Source organism: Panthera pardus, unplaced genomic scaffold (genome assembly GCF_024362965.1).
Source record: "Panthera pardus isolate Hobbes unplaced genomic scaffold, ASM2436296v1 HiC_scaffold_27, whole genome shotgun sequence".
Taxonomy (NCBI): domain Eukaryota; kingdom Metazoa; phylum Chordata; class Mammalia; order Carnivora; family Felidae; genus Panthera; species Panthera pardus.
Genome location: NW_026526843.1, coordinates 97,266,815 through 97,289,063, shown reverse-complemented (window position 1 = coordinate 97,289,063; position 22,249 = coordinate 97,266,815). Strand labels below are relative to the sequence as shown.

Sequence of the window (22,249 nt, the reverse complement as noted above, 5' to 3'; positions counted from 1 at the left end):
TTCAGCAGGCTAAGGAAAGGCTTTTCAAGAAGAATCCAACTAGTATTTTCCAAAGGGAATTAAATAGAGATTAAAAGAAAAGCAGAGGGGAAAGAAAATAATGTACAGCAGAACGGACAATTTTCAACTACTCACTGTCTCAGCAACCTTCAAAAGCTTCTCTTTGTTGCCTTTTTTGCTCGTTTGTTTTCAAATTAGTCTGTCATACTTTTTCCTAAAGAAAGGAGGTTCCACACACTGTTCCTTGGACAAGGAAGATCAAACAAATAAAAAACTATGTTGCTTTAAGCCACTTTAGATTTAACTCTTATGGGGAGTTCTGGCACAATTAGTTTTTGTGGCAAGCTTGTTAGCATACATGATACGGATTCGGGCTCTAAATAATTAGTTAGATGTGCACAAGTGTTTGTATACATTTTCTTTAAATATAAAAGAATATTACATTATTTACAAGTATCTTCAAGATTTATATTTTTTAATATCACTTGGTTTAAAACTACTGGGCAGAAAAATCCTCAAACCATGTGCAATGAGCTCTCTATAATTTCCTTTACAGGAAAAGATTATAAACGTTGAAACCACCGGGGTCATGGTTAGTTGGAATTTCATCTGTTTCAGGTCTCTGTAGGTCACTGGAGTGCTTCTGTGACCTCTGAAGGAAGCACACTTGAAAGCAATGTTTGGGAATCACTTTATCAGGAAGTTGACATCGGATAGCCATCACTTTCAAGTAAAGCATTGATAGAATGGTCAATGAGCTGTACAGTAATATATCTAAGACATTTCTGGATTTTTGCTGCATCCATTCATCTTCATGGGTAGACAAATGAAATTGGTCTTCCACGCTGGCAGGAGCAAACCAATGCATTACTTCAGCTTCAGAAAGAAAGTGCTGGAACTATAATACAGTAAATCTAGAAGGAATCTACAGAGTTCATCTTATCCTGGCCTTTTCAAGGTAACTTCAGAGGCCATCCTGGTCAGCAAAGCTTCTCTGGTGTAATGGCAAAGGTAACTCCCCGATTACACATGTGCTCACAATATGAAAGTCGAAACTTTAGGCAATTAATAATTTATTGATATTGTAACTAACTAAAATGTCAGAGAATAGTGCTCTGGTACAGAATGGCGTGACAGAATCAGAGTCTAGGGATAAACTGAATCAGGACTGAGAATACATGTCTACGTAACTCATGGAATCTACCGAAGAGAAAAAAAATCCAAATCTTGGGAGTATAATCAAGTTGTCGAATGAAGCAGTAAGTAGAGATGAGAAACACAAGTAGGAATGTAGCCACTGAGAGAAACTTAGCTGATTTCTGGCAATTGCTTCTATTATCTCAGGAAGCCAAAGACGAAGTGACTTTTCCCTAATTCAAGTGTAGGTACAGAAAAGGCAAGGCATCACCGTTTATAAAACCGTTGCTGGTGCTTCCGTGCTGAGGTATGCAGGTAATCACCCAAGAAGAGAAGGCTTCAAGTCGGGGAGAACCTAGTGAGACCAAGTGTACAGACGGGGAGTTGTGTCAACCGGTCACTGAATGACACAGTCCTTGGTGCTCCTTACATAAGGGCAGTGATTTCTAGCCAACACAACAATGCAACAGAAATCTCAGAGGGAAAGGCCTTTTGGCACTAGTCAATCTCTCCACTCAGGCCTTTCTGACCTCCTCGACTTTAGATGATGTGTGAGAAGCTTATCTGTCACACTACCTTTTATAGACCAAGTAAGGATGGACACAAGGGTTGCCTATAAAACAGATGTCAGTCTTCAGTCAGGGAGTCTCAAATGTGGCCCCAAGAATCTGATACGGTTCCGTTGTGAGGTACATTAGAGATCTACACTAGATTCCTTTTACTGTGACAGAGGCCCATAACGGTCTGAGGCTAGTGTTGAGGTTTCCTTGAAATAAAATGTTCTGGACTCTGTCGGCCTGTCCAGTCGGTCATCAGTGGAGTGAAATTATACTCAGACTGCCAACGAGAAGCGGTATCTGAGAAACTGGAAAACTACTACTCTTCTCTCCTGGGATGTCTGGGATGATCCTTTTTGATTCTTTCCGTATGTATGAAGATTAACAGTATTTATTTCTCACAAATACTCCAGATGATCACCACGGTTCTAAAGAAGCTGAAGTGTGTAAGACAGAGTGTGTTTATGGCTTCCTGTCACCCTACTTATCCTTCTTACACTGAGTAATTCCTCAGGTCTAGTTCCGTAGCTGCACCGAGCACTATTTTATCCTAAGGTTATTATAAGGCTTTCAAACCTTTTGTTCTCCAAGTAGATAAGATAGACAAGACTGCAGATTTGTAGCAAGGAATTCCTGCCAGGGTCGTTGGCTCCAATGTGATTCATTTGGCTGGGATGTGCACCTTGAACAGCAGGAGCAAGACGCAGGGAACAGCTGCTTTTCTTTTGCTTGCCAAATACGCTGTACAATTCCTGAGCAGTACACTGGGAGCGCAGAAAGAGGATTCACGTGTTGATGTAAGCGCGGGGAACAGACAAACCCTGGCAAAGTGGTCCGTTACATCTGATTCCTTGTTACAGGCCATGGCTGTCTGTCACTGAATGCTCTTTGGAGGTAGTAAACTGGCCGAAATAGACATAGACTGTTTCTCAACCTCCTCTCACTTCCATCTCCTCTCCCCAGTGGCACCTAACTATCACCTGGACACGACACCCAGTGCGCCGAGGTTGTGTGGACTAAGAGAGGAGGAAGGAGGCCTCTGGTGGTGGACGCTCGCTTGTAGCGTTACTGCACTTGCCGTAAGTCAGATACAGCTGAAGATTAAGCTGCAGACAGTATCTATGGCAGTCATGCAGGACTGCTTAGTGTCTTCCAATCTGGTCCCACAGGCACTGTCTGTTCCATCTAGGCTTTGGTCTGGGACAGAGAGAGTGGCAGCATATTGGGAAACATAGCAATGCGCTCTCTATGCCATCCAAAGTTTGCTATGACATCCTAGAAAGTGCTCCTTCTACTCCAGCAGGGAAATGTAGCCTTGAAGGACAACTACTTTTTCTCCCTTCTCTGTGTAATTGTTTGGGAATTGAAAATGAGCTTCGTCGCTGGAATAAAGTGATCACTCGGCTCCAATGAGCACTGTATGGACATGAAAAAGTTAATGGTCCACTAGGAATGCATCTGAGACACTGGGCACCTTGGCAAAGGGAAGTGCCTTAAACAATTCATGCTCAGGTAAAGGTCAAGGCCAGAGTTCTCAAACCTAAATAATCATCAGATTGTAGAGGAAATTTTCAAAATACTGTTGCCCTTCTCAATCAAATTGTACTAAGTGAGAAATTCAAAGGAGTTGGCAGGGAGTATGTGGAGACTAACGTTCCTATGCTCTGCCATCTGTGTGATTTTGATGAAATGTGAAAGATGCCATAAATAAGAATTATATAATGACAGATAAATGCAATTAATTGGGCTCACAACAACAACAAAAAAAAGGTAAAGTGGAGTACTACCAGCCATTTCTCAAGGTAGATTTGAAAACAACATGAAACTTGGTAAGGTAGAGGCAGTAAAGCAATTCTCTAATTTTATTGGATACTTTTAATGCAAACTCTAATGAATATTTACATTCTATGATGTAAGAAAGAGCCTGATGAACTTGTAAATATTTTTGTTCTTCGTTCCATACAAGAATTGCCCTGAGATACTAGAACACATTGCCAAAAAAAAAAAAAAAAAAAAAAAAAAGTTCTTGAATGTTCCCTCTCCCATCCTTCTTTAAAAACAAAAAATGTACAAGTAATTTCAGCCAGATTTGTCTGAATATTAAACAACAGTTTAGATCATTCAACCCAAAAATCTATCAAGTGGCTTGAAAAAAAATCAGTTTTAAAAGAGCCTAGAGGGGGGCACCTGGGTGGCTTAGTCAGTTGAGCAACCGACTTTGGCTCGGGTCACGATCTCACGGTTTGTGAGTTCGAGCCCCTTAGCGGGCTCTGTGCTGACAGCTCAGAGCCTGGAGCCTGCTTCGGATTCTGTGTCTCCCTCTCTCTCTGCCCCTCCCCCGCTCATGCTCTGCCTCTCTCTGTCTCAGAAATAAACATTAAAAAATTTTTTTTAAAGAGCCTAGAGGGCTAAAAGGAAGATAGATGAAATAGATGGACATATACCTTGAGAATGGCATTTTATGCCATATAAATTATATATTAGTTGCGAATTGTAACAGATCATAAGTAAAAGCTATATACAACTTTCATTAAAACAAAGAGAAAAACACCAGGAATTTTTATGAAAAAGTACACAGATAATAAAAGAGAATTATCTATTCAAAAATGAATTCCTAAAATGTGAATTCACCAATCCATACTACTGACCTCATTTTTGGAACTGATTAAGTTTTAGACCTTAACATCAGATGTTTTTCATTTATACATTATCTCCTTTTGCTATTCAAACTTTAAATTTTTTTTTAATGTTAATTTATTTTTGAGAGACAGAGAGAGAGAGAGAGAGAGAGAGACCAACAAGTGGTAGAGAAAGAGAGAGGAAGACACAGGATCTAAAGCAGGCTCCAGGTTCCAAGCTTCCAGCACAGAGCCCGAGATGGGGCTTAAACTCACAAACCGCAAGATCATGACCTGAGCCAAAGTTGGACGCTTAGCCAAATGAGCCACGTAGGCACCCCTTGCTATTCAAACTTTAAAGGAAGGAGTTCAACCACCAAATTTTAAGAAATTTCAAGGTGAGATACCCTTAAATGTATATGTTCAAACTCATTCATAAATATTTTAATGCTTTCCCAAAGCAAACAACAATTTACCTAGAGTGAGTATATAATATTTAAATATTAATTAGGTAGTAAAATAGAAAGCATGTGTTGTATATACATATACGGAAATATAAATATACATATATACATATATAAATATTTATGCAAACAGACATAAGTGTATGTGTGCTGCTGTGACCTTTGTGTCTGAATCAAAGTTAATATGTTATAGTCAGTATACTTACACACAAGAAAATGTTAACTAATGTCTTACAAAACATTTCAAAAATGTCTGTGCAAATAGCCAAGAAAACACTATTTATTGAACTAGGGTAAATCATATTTAAAGATAATGATAGAATTACTACCTACAAAATACAGTAAATAAATACATCTCCATGATTCATAATGATTAAAATACAAATGAAACATATTTCCATCAACCTTTGTTCTTGTGAAGGTTACATAATATTTCATTTCCTGTGTCTATAAAGTAGAGAATAAGTAAATTCAAAATACAAGATGTGCACTAAAACATTATTAAAATCAAGAATCAAGGTAACTCACAAAATTGATGGAAGGTAAAAGACAATACTTTCTTAGATAATAAAAAAGATACAGCAAATAGAGAAAGATAAAAATTATTTTCTAATTAAAAAACAGAAGGATAAACTGTCTTGTCTGTTTTTCTTACACTGATGAGAGCTGGGCTATGAAATTTATTATGTATGCGTAAATATTACACAGGTGGGATTTTTCCCCTCAAAATGCCACCATTCTTGTCCAATTATTCAATTAAAATTATTATGAAAAGAACTTGCATAGTCCACTACTCAGCTCAAAAATGAAGTCACCTTGAACACAGGTGTTTGGCCTAACAGTCTGCTTACATTGCAGTTTTTAAAAAAGGTAAGAGTTTTATCACAGAGCATTCAACCTAGGAAAGCCAAAAATCAACATATCCAATATCCTTTCTTCAACCGTAAGGAGACAAAGCACCAAATTCAAAACATGAAAAAAAAAAATGTAATCCTAGAAGCTATATTCATTATTAAGACGCTAAGATTTAAATCTCTTCAATTCTACCTTTCAAATTTCTGAAGTATTTATCATTGGTTCATCATCCCCAGTGAAATCTTTTTAAACAATGCTGTTCTGTAGAAATACGTCTAATTCTGTAACTTCTGACTCATTTTGAAAGTAATATAGGTATAAAATTAACCAAATATGTAAGCTGACAATCGGGGCTGATGTCAGCAACATACCGACCTGTGCGATCATGCAGGACTCCATGCTTAGGTCTCACGCTCGCTCTGATGATTTGCTGTCACTGCCTTGAAGTTTAATTTTAGAACAAGAATCCTGCATTTTCTTCTTGCACTGGGCCCCACAAATTAAGCAGCTGATCCTAATTACCACAATTTGGAGGAAATGGCCAATAGCTAGAAGACTGAAATACGAATCCAAGCTAAACTGGATAAGGTAGAGGAATTTAAGAGAAGCATGAACTTCAAATTAGAAGCACCAGGACACAGTGACATACTAGTGGAAGGAAAATGAATATCAAATGAACGACTTCCAAATGTGAATGTAATTGGAAAATAAGATTCCCAGCCCCAGTCTTTTAGTTGTTTCAAGATATAATCAGATTTATCCTGGAGATACTGTCTGATGATAATGGAATAAAAGTACCTTGCCTTTTGATTGTCCATGTGTCTGTATGTGTGCCACTGTAAATTACATTAGTACTTTGCAGAAAAGTCTCGAAGAAATTTACAACCGTTTACACTGCAAACCATTTTGTGGACTACTACTTGACGATATTGTTTGCTAACACTTCTGCTTATTTTAAATTGCTCTTTACAACAGAAGAGTGTCTATTGCAAATGTTTTCCACTCTAACTTCTTCAAAAGTACCAGTTCTCTATTATCTCATCCCCACCTCTTCAAACCACCAATACTATACGACCTATAAAAGATGTAGTTCCTTCTCAGGTATGGAGTCTTCCATGAGTAAACTTTCTTCACTTCAAAAGCATCTTCATATTATCTCAATTCACTCACTTCTGCTTCCACAGTCCATCATTCCAGTTCTGCTCATATACCCTCTTCTGTAAACCTTGCTTTTACATGTTAAGTAAATATCTCTACTGGATTCTTCCTCTTATTACAAACAGGTTTAAATCTTTACCGCCCTGGGGTGCTTGGGTGACTCAGTTGGTTAAGCATCCCACTTGCGATCTCGGCTCAGGTTTGATCTCACTGTTCCTGGGTGCAAGCCCCGCATCAGGCTCTGCGCTGATGGCGATGGCGTGGCACCTGCTTGGGATTCTGTCTGCCCTTCTCTCTGCCCGCCCCCCCCCCACGCCCGCGTGTGTGTGTGTCCGCGTGTGCGCACGTGCGCTTTCTCTCTCAAAATAAATAAGCTTAAAAGAAATCTTCACTGTCCTGAAAGTCAGTAAAATACTGATTCATTACTCAAGTTACTGGCCCTTCTTATTTTTCCCTCACCAAACATTTTTTTTTCATTTTCAAAGATATGCTAATTATCTTTCATCCCCAGCTGTATTGAGACATAACTGGCACATAACACTGTGGAAATTTAAGGTGTACAAAGAGTTAACTTGAGACATTTATAAATTGCAAAATGAGTGCCACCACCCTATTAGTCACCACCTCCATCCCGTCACAGAGTTACCATTTCTTGTCACGCAACAACCTGAAGAATAATTCACATTTACTGCTTCTACTTTAGCACTGACCGTTTCCTCTTTTACCTCAATTTAACCTCACACTTGCCCCTTCAGGAACTGAACAAGGCAACTGTAATTAACAAGGGAATGAACAGCAGTGGAACAAATAAATCCAGCTAGTAGAAACTACTTTTTAAAGGATGATGTGGGTGATGGCGATTAAGGAGGGCACTTGTGATGAACACCAGGTGATGTATGTAAGTGTTTAATCACTAAATTCTACACCTGAAACTAATATTATAATGTATTTTCACTAAATGAAATTTAAGTAAAAACTTGGACAAAAATGAAGCATTCAGTTTTGCAGTTTATGGACAGTTTAGGAAAAAAGAGAGGTAAATATTATTTTAAGTATTTTATAGAATAAGAGGCGGATTCTCAGTTTGCTATTTTTTTACAGAAAATTTACATACTTCTCAGTAAATTGGATATATCAAAACTCTTATGACTAACAGTAATTTGATAAGTTATTTAATATCACACATACCTATTTTCATTAGCTTAATATTTTTGTCTAAAAAATACATACTTATACCTCAGCAGTAAACAGATGAAGAAAATAAACAGATTTCTTTCTTTCTTTTTTAACATTTGGCCTCTGTAATCATCAGGAGAGTAGTTTTAATATCTCTTTAGGGTGACAACCTATTTACAGAGATAGGCAAATGTATTAATTTATTTCTTAAGGACCCACTAGCATCAAGAGGTCTAAAAGTGGACCTCATGTAATTGAAATTAAAAAAAAACAGGGTTCACACAGAAAAACATCGGTGGCTTATATAGATCTGCAGAGACTACCTTTCAGATGTGTTAGGAGAGATGTTGGTAAAGAAAGAGAAGAGCCAAGATTACTTTTAATGTTTCTGGCCTTACAAAAGGCCATATTTCATTCTTTCGCATTGCCAAGTAGTATTCCGTTGTGTATACTGTCTTTTGTAGCAACGTGGATGGAACTGGAGAGTGTGATGCTAAGTGAAATAAGTCATACAGAGAAAGACAGATACCGTATGTTTTCACTCTTATGTGGATCCTGAGAAACTTAACAGAAGACCATGGGGGAGGGGAAGGAAAAAAAAAGTTAGAGAGGGAGGGAGCCAAACCATAAGAGACTCTTAAAAACTGAGAATAAACTGAGGGTTGATGGGGGGTGGGAGGCAGGGGAGGTTGGGTGATGGGCATTGAGGAGGGCACCCGTTGGGATGAGTACTGGGTGTTGTATGGAAACCAATTTGACAATAAATTTCATATTAAAAAATGTTTCTGGCCTGAGAAAATTAAAGAATGAGTTGGCGAGAATAAATATGGTGAAAAATGTGTTGAGTAGGTTTGACAGGAACTCAAATCTAAATACGTGAAGTTTCAGTTGCCTATTACCTATCTAAGTAGCGATCTATAATACCAAGATGGATATATAGGTCTAGAGTTTAGGGCAGAGGTTTGTACTAGAGAGAATATTTTGAAAATCATTAACATGCACAGGGTAGTCAAAGCCACAACCCTGCATAACATATCAAAATGAGTGAATATATAAACAAAAGAGAGCATAAAGCTTAAAAATTATTTTCTGTATAACTCACCTCCTGCCATGGATGCACATCATCTACAGCTACATATAAAATAATTCCATTTATAAAAGACCTGAACACTAGTTGAATAGCTGCTTTACAGTCCACAATAAAAGGGTCACATCAACATGATCAGGAGAAATAGAAACATCATCTCACCAAAAAACACCGCTCAAGGTGCAGTGGCTCCAAGTTGGGATGGATCTCACAATTCTAGAGTTTCTCCTGAGGCATGAGGGGTTCAAGCCCCACATCAGGCACCCCAACCCTTGGACCTACAACAAACAGATTAGCCCCCAAAGCATCTACCTTTGAAAAACAATGAGGCTTATATCCAAAAGACACATATATAGAAAAACAACATATCAAATCTACGGGGTGCAGTAAAAGCAATTCTAAGATGGAAGTTCACAGTGATATAAGCACACCTCAAGAAATAACATATATCTCAATAAAAAATCTAACTTCACCTTTCAAAGAACTAGAAAAAGAACAAAGAAAGCCGAAAGTTAGAAGAAGGAAATAATAAAAATTAGGTTGAAAACAAATGAAACAGTAAAAAAACAACAAAAAATCAATAAACCCAAGATATGATTCTTTGCAAAAATAAACAAAACTGACAAATGTTTAACTAGATACACCAAGAAGAAACAAAGGGTTCAAATAAGTAAAATCAGAAATAAAAGGGGAGAAGTTACAACTGACACCACAGAAATACAAAGGATCCTAAGGAACTACTATGAACAATTTGATCAACCTACAACAATGGATAAATTCCTAGAAACCCACAATCTTCCAATACTGAACCATAAAGAAACAGAAAATCTGAATAGACTGGTTATTAGTAAGAAAACCGAATCAGTAATCAAAAACCTCCTAACACAAAACTGTAGTCCAACTTTTTCAAAAAACTGAAGAGGAGGGAATGCTTCTGAATACATTTCACAAGGCCAGCTTTACCGTGATACTAAACCCAGTAAGAACACCACAAAAGGAAAGGAAAGGAAAGGAAAGGAAAGGAAAGGAAAGGAAAGGAAAGGAAAGGAAAGGAAAGGAAAGGAAAGGAAAGGGAAGGGAAGGGAAGGGAAGGGAAGGGAAGGGAAGGGAAGGGAAGGGAAGGAAAGGAAAAGAAGGAAAAGAAGGAAAAGAAAAGAAAATCACGGGCCAATATGCCTGATGAACAAAGATGCAAAATTCTTTAATAAAATATTAGGAAACTGAATTCAAAAAAACATTAAAAGGATCATACACCAGGAAGCTTGGGTGACTCAGGTCAGTTAAGCTTCTGACTCTTGATTTTGGCTCAGGTGCTGAGATCGAGCCCCTTGTTGGGCTCTGGGCTGACAGCACAGAACCTGCTTGGGATTCTCTCTCTGTCTCTCTCTGCCTCTCCTCCACTTGTGCACGTATGCTCTCACACTCCCTTGGTCTCGTTCTCTCTCAAAATCAATAAACATTAAAAAAAAAAAAAAGGATCCTACGCTATGATCAACTGGGATATATTCCGGGGATGCAAGTGTGGGTCAACATTCATAAATCAATCAATGTGATATACCACATTAACAAAATGAAGGATAAAAATTATATAATAGCATCAATAAATACAAAAATGTTTGGCACAATTCGACTTCCATTCTTGATAATAACTCTCAACAAAGTGGGTATATAGGGAACATACCTCAACATAATAAAGGCCATATGTAATAAGCCCACAGCAAACATCGTACTCAATGGTAAAAAGGTGAAAGCTTTCCCTTTAAGATGAAGAGACAAGGATTCTCTCTCTTGCTACTTTTATTCAACATAGTATTGGACATGTTGGCCAGATCCAAGTAATTAGGCAAGAAAAGGAAATAAAAATCATCCAAGTTGGAAACAAAGAAGTAAAAATCACTATTTGCAGATTACATGGTACTATATATATAAAAACCCTAAAAACTCCACCAAAAAATGTCAGAACTAAAAAAATGAATTCGGCAAAGTTGCATGATATAAAATCAATGCGTACAAATATGCTGCAATTCTATACATGAGAAATGAACTTTCAAAAACAGAATAAAACAATCCTATTTACAATTACATCAAAAAAAGCAAAATACTTAGGAGTATTTACCAAGGAGGCAAAAGACCTGTATAGACTGAAAGCTGGCAAGACATTGATGAAATAAATTGAAGAAGACACAAATAAATGAAAAGACATTCCATGCTCATGGGTTTGAAAATTAATATCGTTAAAATGTCCATATTACCCAAAACAATCTACAGATTCAGCATAATCCCCATCTAAATTCCAAATGCATTTTTCACAGAACCAGAACAAACAATTGTAAAACTTGTATCGAACCACAGAAGACCCCAAACAGCCAAAGACCTAGAAAAAGAAGAAAGCTGGAGGCATCACACCGTATATTACAAAACTATAGTAATCAATAGAGGATGGCTTGTGCATAAGAGTAGACACATAAATCAATGGTACAGAATAGAGAGCCCAGTAATAAATTCACACATATATGGTCAATTGACTTACAACAACGGAGGCAAGAATAAACAACTGTGGAAAAGACACTCTTCAACAAATGGTGTTATGAACACTGGATAGCCACATGCAGAAAAAAAGAAAAAAGAAAGAAACTGGACGCTATCTTACACCATACACAAAAATTAACTTAAAGTGAATTAAAGACTTTATTGTAAGACATGAATCCATAAAACTCCTAGAAAAAACAAATGGTAAGCTCCTTGACAGCAATCTTGGTGATGATTTTTTGGATTTGACTCCAAAAGCAAAGACACCCAAAGCTAAAACAAACAAGCAGGACTACATGAAACTAAAAAGCTTCTGCACAGGAAAACAAATCAACAAATAAGGAAATGACAACATACCAAAGGAAGGAAAATACTTGCAAATCGTCTATCTGATAAGAGGTTAATATCCTAAATATATAAAGAACTCATACAAACAGGCAAAAAAAAAAAAAGGAAAAAAAAGAAAAACAAACAAACAAGCAAAAAACACAAAAACCAATGTGAACAAAAAAGGGGCAGGTTATCACTATAGACATTTTTCCAAAGAAGATACACAAGTAGCCAACAGTCACATGAAAAGATAAATGTTCAACATCACTAATCAAAAGGGAAATGTAAATGAAAACCACAATGAGATGTCACCTGATACCTGTGAGAATGGCTATTATCAAAAAAAGAAAAACAAAAACAAAAACAAGAAGTAACAAGTGTTGGTGAGGAAACCTCTGTACACCATTGGTGGGAAAGTAAATTTGGTCAGCGACTCTGGAAAACAGTATGGCAGATCCTCAAAAAATTAAAAATAGAACTACCATACGATCCGGCAAATCCAACTCTGGGTATTTAACCAAAGAAAATGAAAACACAAATTCAAAACGATATACGCACCTCTATGTTCACTGCAGTATTATTTATAATATCCAAGATATGGAAACAATTTAAGTGCCCAATGATGGAAGAATGGAAGAGAATGTGTACTAATTCATAATGGAATTTGACTGAGACAGACAGACGGACAGATAATGGAATACTACTCAGCCATGAAAAATAAATGAAATCTAGGCATGCCCAGGTGGCTGAGTCAGTTGAGCATCCAATTTCAGCTCAGGTCATGATCTCACAGCTTGTGGGTTTGAGTCCCATGTCGGGCATTGCACTGAATGTATGGAGCCTGCTTTGGATTCTGGATTCCTCTCTCTCTGTCCTTACCTGGCTCAGTCACTCTCCCTCCCTGCTCCACCCACCGCCCTCTCTCCTTCTCTCTCTCTCTCTCTTTCAAAAGCTAGTAAACATTAAAAATTTTTTAAAAAGAATGAAATCTTGCCATTTGCAACAATATAGATGGACCATGGGTCTATATTACATTAAGTGAAGTAAGTCACACAGAGAAACACAAATATCATGTGATTTCACTTACATGTAGAATCCAAAAAAAAAAAAAAATGAAATACAACAAAACAAAACTCATAGATACATAGAACATAAAAGTGGTTGCCAGAGGAGAGGCAAGGTGGGGGTGACCAAAGTGGGCAAAGGGAGTTCAAGAGCTACAAACCTGCAGTTACAAAATAAATAAGTCAGGAGGTTATAATATACACGTTGACTACAGTCAGTAATATTGTGGTGCATTTGTGAAAGTTTCTAAGAGAAAAAAATCCTAAAAGTTTGCATCACAAGAAAAAAAAGTAAGTTTGCATGGTAATGGATGGTAACAAGATATGTGCTGATCACAGGGTATATAATATAAAGTCATTATGATATATTCCTGAAACTTATGTTATATGCCAATTATACTTCAATAAAAAATGTCTAATGTCAGTCTAAGATTCATTCCTTCATAGGCGATCTGTCTTACCTCTCTGGTTGCTAATACATAATTTATCTTTGTCTTTGGAATTCTGCAGTTTCAATGTGATATGTCTAAGAGTAGATTTCTATTTATTCTGCCTGTCGTACATTGTGCCTTCTGGTTAAGTGGATTTAGTCACTGGCTCTGGAAATTTTTCTTCAACATGCTTCACATATTCTGCCAAATCCATTCATTATTTTATTCTCTTCTTCAGAATCTGCCATTAGACATAAGTTAAATGTTCACCATCTGCCCCCAAAGATATTTTGTCTTCCTGTTCATATTTTCTACCTCCTTAATTTTTGGTTCTAAACTCTGTATATTATTTTTCAATTTCCTCTTAATTTTTCTTCAACTGTTTAAAAAATGTTAGACATATCCTTATTAAGTTTTAGCATGTTAATTTTAATTTCAGGAGTTTTATTTTGATCTTTTCAAATCTTGTCAATTTTTTCATGTATTTAATACTAATCTCATTTATACCTTAAGTATTTTATCTGCTTCTTTAGTACTAATAATCTGGTAATTCTAATATGTGACATTATAGAGGATGTGGTCTAAATTAGCTCTGTGTTCTATGCAATGATTTTGCCTCGTGAAGTCTTGGGGGTTATTTGTGTTTGTTTTTGTTGTTTGTGTTTTATTTTTGAGAGAGCTCTTGAGAAGGGGAGGAGCGGAGAGAGGGAGACACAGAATCCAAAGCAGGCTCCAAGCTCCGAGCTGTCAGCACAGAGCGTGATGTGGGGCTGGAACTCACAAACCACAAGATCATGACCTTAGCCGAAGTGGGACGCTTAACTGACTGAGCCACCAGGGCGCCCCCTCGCTTGTGCGTTATTTTTATTGTGAGCTCCAATTTCACCAAATTTAATCTGTAGGAATACTAAGGGCAATTTTCTTTCTAAAAGATGTGGATTTGCGCCTGACTAGTGCTAGGGTGCTACCAACCTAGAGCCACTTAGTCTCTTGTTTTGGCAATTCCTTGACCCTTATTGATAATACACACTGAAATAACAGATCGTCACAGGAACAGGCACACATTTACAAATTTTAAGATGAGATGAATATAACTATTTTTATTATAACTTCTAGACTCAGTAGGAAGAGAAATGGATCTATTTTTATATTGTTACCTTGTGCCACAAGACAGAATACCCCTGCCCATCATTTCACTGAAGACGTAATAGATAATATTTACTGAGCAATTTTAAGCAGGCTTGTATAGGTTCTCTTTTCAGCTCCCCAGTGTGGCTTGAGCCTGAAACTCATCTTTCTCTTCTAACAAAGAGAATTTTGCCCCAGCTGGCCAAAAATATGGGTTGCTAGTTTTTAACACCAGGGTAACGCTACGGCCAGTCCTCATAGTTGCCTAACTTCTATGGCTTCAGTTCCATCTATTTTTTTTTTCCTTCTCCCGTAAAGGCAAACTTATCCTTCCTTGCAGGAGAAAAAAAAAAAAACATGTGAAAGTGTATTTATTGGAAATTTCCCAGTATCTTGATGTCTTGCAGAAGGCATTTTAGAATACTTCGTCTGCTTCATCCATGGAAACGGAAGTTCGCTTCATTTCAACATCTGTGAAGTAAGCTGATCAAATCTACCTCATAAAACTAATGTGGGAATTAAGTTTTATACTGTTTATCATTGCTTAGCACAAAGAATGACATGAAAAAACACTCAATAAATATTAGCTATTACTATTATCATAGGTTGATATTTTCCAAGAAGTAAACATATTGAAAAATCATAAAGCATTAGACAAATGGCTTTCCAATAAAAATGTCGGCCTCATGACTGATATGCTGTCAGTTATTTTTCTGGACTGCTTTGCAGTTTTTCTTCAATCAATACGTGTCTATTCAGGTCTATCTGTGCTAATGTAGATGTGACAGTGAGTGAACAATTGAAAGTCAAAATTACCTGGGACAATTAATTGGTCCCTCAAGCTGCTTATCATTAAAATTACTATTAAAGCAGAATTAACGAATTCAGATTTTGCTCTTCTCTTTTACTCTGTTATTTAATGCCAGGTGAAAGCATTTACAGATGACTTTGAAAGGGACAGAAGTTAGGCTGTTAATAATTCACAAGAGGGATGAAACAATGACTCATCAAGAGAAGTGGCGAAGACTTTCGACTTCTAAATGTGTGATTTTAAGATTTAGGACTCTAAGATGATTTCTTTTAGTCATCCCTAATACTTTTAAGCTCATGCTATAAGCTTTCCTGAGAAATTGGCAAACCAGTGAACTGCGATATTCACTTCTCACAGGCAGCTTTTACTGTTAATATAAGGAAAAGATCATTGTGACTGGAGGTACTACGGTCAAATGGTCATGTGCCCAGGCTCCAAGTGCAAAGAGACTTGGGTCTAAATGCTTGATAGCCTCTTACTATCTCCGTGGCCTCTGATACCATTTCCATTTCTATACAAGAGGTTGTACAGGACCTTAAAACATATGGCTATTGTGCCAACAAATGAAAAAATGCATGCTGAACACTTAGAGCAGTGACTGGTCCTTTGCAGCCATTAGACTATTATTGCTCTTATTATGTATTTTGCTGTATCACTAACAAATCTTCTGTAGCTCCGTTAGTCTGTAATAAGTTGTAAAAATCAGATGATTTGGTCTGATTTTTGGAGCTGTTTCTTGGCTTGCTAACCATCTTCCAAATCATTACTACGAGTAGAAAATTTAGTGCCATATGATTATGAAGAGTGAATGATGCCTTTTCAAGGAATGGAAATAATTTATTACTTATCTGAATGCAAACTCACACTCTCAAATTAGGAACGGGATCTAGCATATCTCTTAAATATTCATAGGCAATAAAAACTCCGGCTGTTTGATCGATTTAACAGGCAACTGAATGTTTCCTTTGCTCTGCATAATTGCAGCTGTAAGAAACATTAGGTGGGCAATATAAAAAAATCCACAAACCTCTGACATGGGCATTTAATTGAGAAGAAAATGGGCTAAGGCTCATCTTCAAAGGGCACTTTGTTTATTAATGGAAAAACCATTTTTCTTTAGCCAACAACAACAACAAAAACAAGAAAATTATGGCTTAAATTTAGAATTTTTCACTATAACAATCCAACACACTGTATAGATGGTTTTGGAAAATAAGTGAAATCAATTTAAAAACTATTACTGTAATCATTTTATCTCCTCAGCCCCTTGGATAATTTATCCCAAGGTTCTTTCTACCCTGAACCAAACATTAGTCTTCTCAACTAAATATTCAGTGGGAACACCCAAATGATTAATTTAACTAATAAATTATTAGGTATTTCTCTATTACCTAAGTAGTTTGGAAATGCCCAAAGAACCCAGCTTATACTCTAAGAGGAAAACTCTGTCACTACCCATCATTTTAACTCAACATCATATCTTTAAAGGCGCAGCAGATTAAAGACTAGCACAAAGGAATTTGAGAAGAATATTATCTCCAACATGTTTTTTTTTTCTAAAGCACCAAACTTGCCTTTTTCTGACTGCCAAATTACTCTCAGGTTATTATTGGTTAGATATCTCATATTAGCATACCCAGGACTGATACCGGTTTTAAGTTAATTTCAACTTATTTATTTTTACAACATTATGCCTGATAGACTATTGGGGCATAAGTAAAGACTTTCCAATTTTAAGACTTAGGGTATGATAAAAAATCCTTTTATCAGTGTTCTGCATTTATCTAAGCAATGAAAGTATGTGCATTTCACTGTTTTTCATATTGGAATATATGTATTTCTTTGTTTATCCATGACCTTGGTGGGATGCACACACATACACACAAAACACAAAAGAATCCACACACATTGCTTTGAGGATAGGTACTATAGCAAACAACCTAGTAAAAATAAAACGGCATTCATTTATTGAATACATACTATGCTCTTAGTGCTATAGTAAGCACTTTCCACACAGTATTTTGTATTTTGCTCAGGAGATCCCTATGAAACAGGCGATGTTATCAGAGACGAGAAAATGGAAACTTGAAAAAATTACCCAAGGTCACATAGCTGATGAGTTATACAGGGATGTGCCAGTTATCAACTCACTGCCTCTAAACAATTGGTTGTGATACTAGAGTGTTTCTCCTTTGCCGACTGGAATGATGCTAAACTTTGTCAGTAGAGGGCACTGGAGTAACACTGGGGGAAGTAAAGACTTTTCTGTTTCACTTCTCTTTCGCTTCCGTGGCTCTGTGTTGACCCATAGGATACCTAGCGAAGCTTAACTCCTCTGTTCCCAACTCTCCCTCCCAGAAATTTCAGCATTACCCTCTACTGATGCCTTCTGACAAGCTCTGCACGTGCCCCAGTAGCAGGTTCATCATGGGTGGCAAATCCATAGGCAGCTTCCTGGCGTCCAAGCTGGTTTCCCTAAGTTCAATAGCATTGGCCACAGGTAGCTTCCTAGCAAGCGCAACAGGCACGCCCTCCGGCCTCCCAGCAATTCAAGGGCATCCCCCACAGGCTACTTCCCCGTGAATTTTATCCGCACGGCACTCCAAGATTCTGTTGACACAGGCTTCAGCCCACTGACTATGTACTAGCTCTGGTGGGGTCAGCCCAGACAATTTCTTTGCCATCTCATGGGCTGGAGTCACACTCTTGCCAAACAGGTTTGAATCCCAGCCTTGTGTAGAGCTCCTCGCTTTCCTCATCAGTTCCTTCCTTGGGTACTATGCCTCCACCTTAGGGTATTCTTTTTGAGTTGTCTTCGATTTTCTCTTAAAAATTAATTCCCAGCAGATAGTTTATAGTTACTTGTATTAAACCTTCCCCGTTCAAGTTACTGTGTTGTTTCTGTGACCTGTCTAACCCTAACACCGAGAAAGGGACTAGCGCAACCGAAGTTTTTCTGATTCAATATTCAGTGATTTAACAACTCAGTTGGGATACAGCAGAGTAGGTGTTCAATCAAGGTTTGTTTCTGAGGTGAATTTTTATTCATTTGGGGGAAACGCCTGGTTCTGCACCAAAGACCTTTGCAATACAGGTCAAACAGAAGTCATTTTTGTGTTACTCAAGGTATGCGAGAATATTACATAAATGAGCCTGATGCCAAGGTCGGGTCAGAGAATGATCTGTCCCTAAGGATAGAATAGACAGACTGCACACTGTTAATGATTACAATTTGGGCCTTTTCACAGCTTAGCCAGGGTTGGTTTTTACAACATGACTTTTGATTTTTTTGCTTGAAACACGATTTCTGACTTGACACTAACATTCAAATATAAATAAAAGCACATTCCAACTCTGCATCAAACTCCAAATTTAAATGAACTTTGAATTAGTTGCCACCTATGAATAACTCCTCTTATTCACGTCCAGTAACAGAGCAACAAGGGTGAAAGGCCAAGGGACTGTTGGGAATCCCCTTTCCAACCCTTTGTACTGATATGGATAAAGGCTGACTAAACTACTCAAGAAAGAAAGTGGCAGGATTCAAAACCATTCAGAAGATCCCTGCAAGTGACCTTCACACTCATCTGCCCCACCGTCACCTACCCCTCTGTGAGATCTGGGGGTTCTCCTATTCCAGACTTCTTTCCAATTTACAAACGTGATCAAACTTCTCCCTCACTGAAATAACCAAAGGTTTCCTGCATACTTTCCTAACATAGGATCATAGCTTAGGGGGATACCATCCCCCTTAGGATCTTTCTTTCCCTCTGCAGCCAATGGTGCAAACTTGCCTTCCCCCTCATCTTCCCCAATGTCTTCTGTAATGCCTCGGCATTGTTCTCACTGTCCTCAGGGAAACTCCATCAGAAGTGTTGTGGTAAATGTCATAAGTTATGTCCTTTTTGCCCAATTGTGTCTTCACCTTACCAGGCCCCTCTATTGTATTTGACAATTTTTTCATGCCTTGTCTTAATAAACTGGTACCTCTTAAGCACCCTGCTTTCAACTTGAGTCTCCTTATACCTCTGTGACCGTTCATTCTCGTTGCCTTTGTCAACACCATTTCCTAACCCTTAATTTTATGTATAATGCTTAAATACTGTCCGTGATTCATCTTCTTTTGGCTTACCTGGGGTGATGCCATGAACTTTACAGTTTTAACTAGCACGTGGCCTGGTAAATCCTACATCTGTAAAACTAGTGTGGATCACTCTAACTCCAGACGTGTGGATGGATCTCTCTTTTACTGACTTACAGAATGTCCCCACCTAGACACCTTGTCGGTACTACAGTCAACTTTGTTGATACCCTACCACATAACCCCTTACCCTCAATGGCTCTGAGTTCACCTGAAGCTATGGTGGCCAGTTTCTGCTAACACTATAACATTCCCCCTGTAAGCACACACGCTTCATACTTTGACTGCCCTCAACAGCCAAGAAGTGCTGGGATTTTAAGCACCTGAGGGCAATCCTCCAACAAAAAGAGAGGGAAATTGGTGAATAAACACTCGAATTTCCATGAGCTCAGGGGGACAATTCTGAGCAAGTTCTGGAGCACTGGTGTTCTACATGATTTCCATAAAGCTCCCAGTTGGACTACCCTGTCACTCACAGTGGAAACTCACTGATAAAAGTACCCTTCATCAACCTTCCAAGCTTTCATTCTGCCATTCCCCCCCCACTCCCTCACTTGTCCTTCTTGGTATTATCTTCCAAACTGACTACCAGCGCCCAAGTCCTTGACTCAGGGATTGCTTTTAGTTGGTATCAAACTTAAGCAGGCACTTCAGGATCAATGGAGATAAAAAGTGACATGTGATTTTTCACCTCCAAACTTGCTTTCTTTTTTTCTTATTTTCTCCATCTTGTTTATGAAAAATAAGAGATACCCAGTCACCTGAATCAGAAACCTAGATGGTCTCCTAGATGTTTCGTTTTCACTGTACCTGTCACTACTGCCCTTGCCTTCAACTGAGCTAAAAATATCACTAGTTCCTTGGTCTCACTACCTGCCATCCCCCTATCTCTTACACCACATACTCTCCATAGCCTCTGTGGGGGTAATGTGATCTGAATGAGGCACCTCTCTTCTCCTTCCCCCGTACATTTTAAACCCTTCAGTTTGTTTCCTGAGTGCATGGTTATAGACCAGACCGTTTGAGAAGCAGAGATCTCTGTCAGCAGCCTCGCTCCTGCCTACTTGTTCAATACTGCCTTCAGACGCTCCTCCACCTGTACCTTATGCTCCAACAAAACCAAATGGTTTGCAGATGTGCATATATAACCCCCCTCATATTTCCAAGTGTTTGAACGTGTATGTCTACCCATCTGGAATCACCCTCTTACACTTGCCCATTTGGCAATCTCCTACTCTACTTTTAAAATGTCATTTACAGTGAATTTTCTCTAGGAAAGGTACGCCAAACGCCTTCCAATGCCGACCCACACAGGTGTGCACCCTTTTTCTGGGTTCTCGAACCCTCTGTGAGTAACCTTTAAACACACCTTTTTGCATCTTATAAGGATAGTATTTGTTTTTATGTCCCAAACACACTAAGAAATCAGTGACTTTTTGTGTAACTACTCAGTGTCTATAAGTAATGAAGGAGAAGAACTTTCCCTACTTATTACTTAACCTTAGAAAATGGTCTCACATGTTATAGACATACTCAGTAAGTGGATATAAAACTAAACTTCATTATGACCTACGTTTTTCTTGTTGACAATCCATTCTCGATTTAGGAGAGTGTACACAAAACACTATTTGATTGGGAGTAATAGGCTATTTTCTCCTAATTTTGATTTAAAAATTAAAAAAAACCACACGCTATCAATTTTAAGCATGAAAATTCCTCTGTTATATATAAGTTACAACTCTTTAGTAGTACTTGGGAAAAATTAACTATTTCTAGAGTAGTAACAGGATCACACGCACTACTAACGCATCACACATGACAGTAACATGTGTGTGCATGCATTGAGAAAGGTGGGCAGAGAGGGAGGAAGGTCAGGGGAGAGGGAGAAAGGGACGGGGGTACCTACACATGCTGGGTAACCTTGGGAAGGGAAAAGAATTCTGTGGTCAGTTAAGATCTGACGTAGAACCCTAGACTAACTTGTCTGTTTGTGAACTGGAGCACATTACTATATTTGGCACGTCTCAGTTTCCTGTTAAAACCCATACTTTATAATGTGTCTGTAAGATAAAATACTAAAGGGTGCATGTAAGTAATTTACTCATGTTTAGCACGTGACAATTTCTTAAACCTGGAAGCTGAGCTAATATTGAAAGTACTCTTCATTTTATCAGCGATGGAAACCATTTGAAAAGATTTTTCACTCTTATCGTCATACCTCCTCATGTAGTTCTCTCCAACGAGAATTAAACGTCTCAAGTTCCTCATTGATCAGTTCATCCATGACTCCACCATCTGTTAGGGTCTGTGCCAATATGCGAATCTGATTCGGGTTATCCTCTGAATGTTGCATCAAATTTTCAAGTGACTGAAACACATGTGCAATAATTACTATTTCCCTTCTTTCGCTAAATATATTGAATTAACACAAAATGCTTAGTATCTTCTTATTTACAGATCATTAAGTTAAAAGCAATTTCAAGCAATACGTAATTGGGATCATCAAACATCAAAGATCATTGTTATTAAAACATAGGATGTTTTCGCAGGTATATCTTCATGGGCTTGTGGCAGGACTGTGGGCTGGGGTACTTAAAAGTTATTCACAACCACCTTCTTCTGTGATGTCCTCTACTTTTACACCTGGAAAGACAAAATACTCAATTTCTCAACGTCTTTTATAGCTAGTGATGGCTAACTGACGTGATTCTGACAATATACACAGGTAGAAATTCAAGAGCAGTTTCCCCTCCCAAATTAAAA

General features: G+C 37.9%; 1 protein-coding gene across 16 annotated transcripts in view; it reads right to left on the bottom strand.

Moving 5' to 3' along the window:
• Positions 1–22,249, bottom strand: part of DMD (dystrophin) — a 2,111,713-nt gene that overhangs the window by 1,245,465 nt on the left and 843,999 nt on the right. For all 16 annotated transcript variants that reach the window (XM_053892047.1, XM_053892050.1, XM_053892044.1 and 13 more), the window contains one exon: positions 21,705–21,854. In XM_053892047.1, coding sequence (XP_053748022.1) covers positions 21,705–21,854 — 150 coding nt within the window. The remainder of the gene's footprint in view (positions 1–21,704; positions 21,855–22,249) is intronic.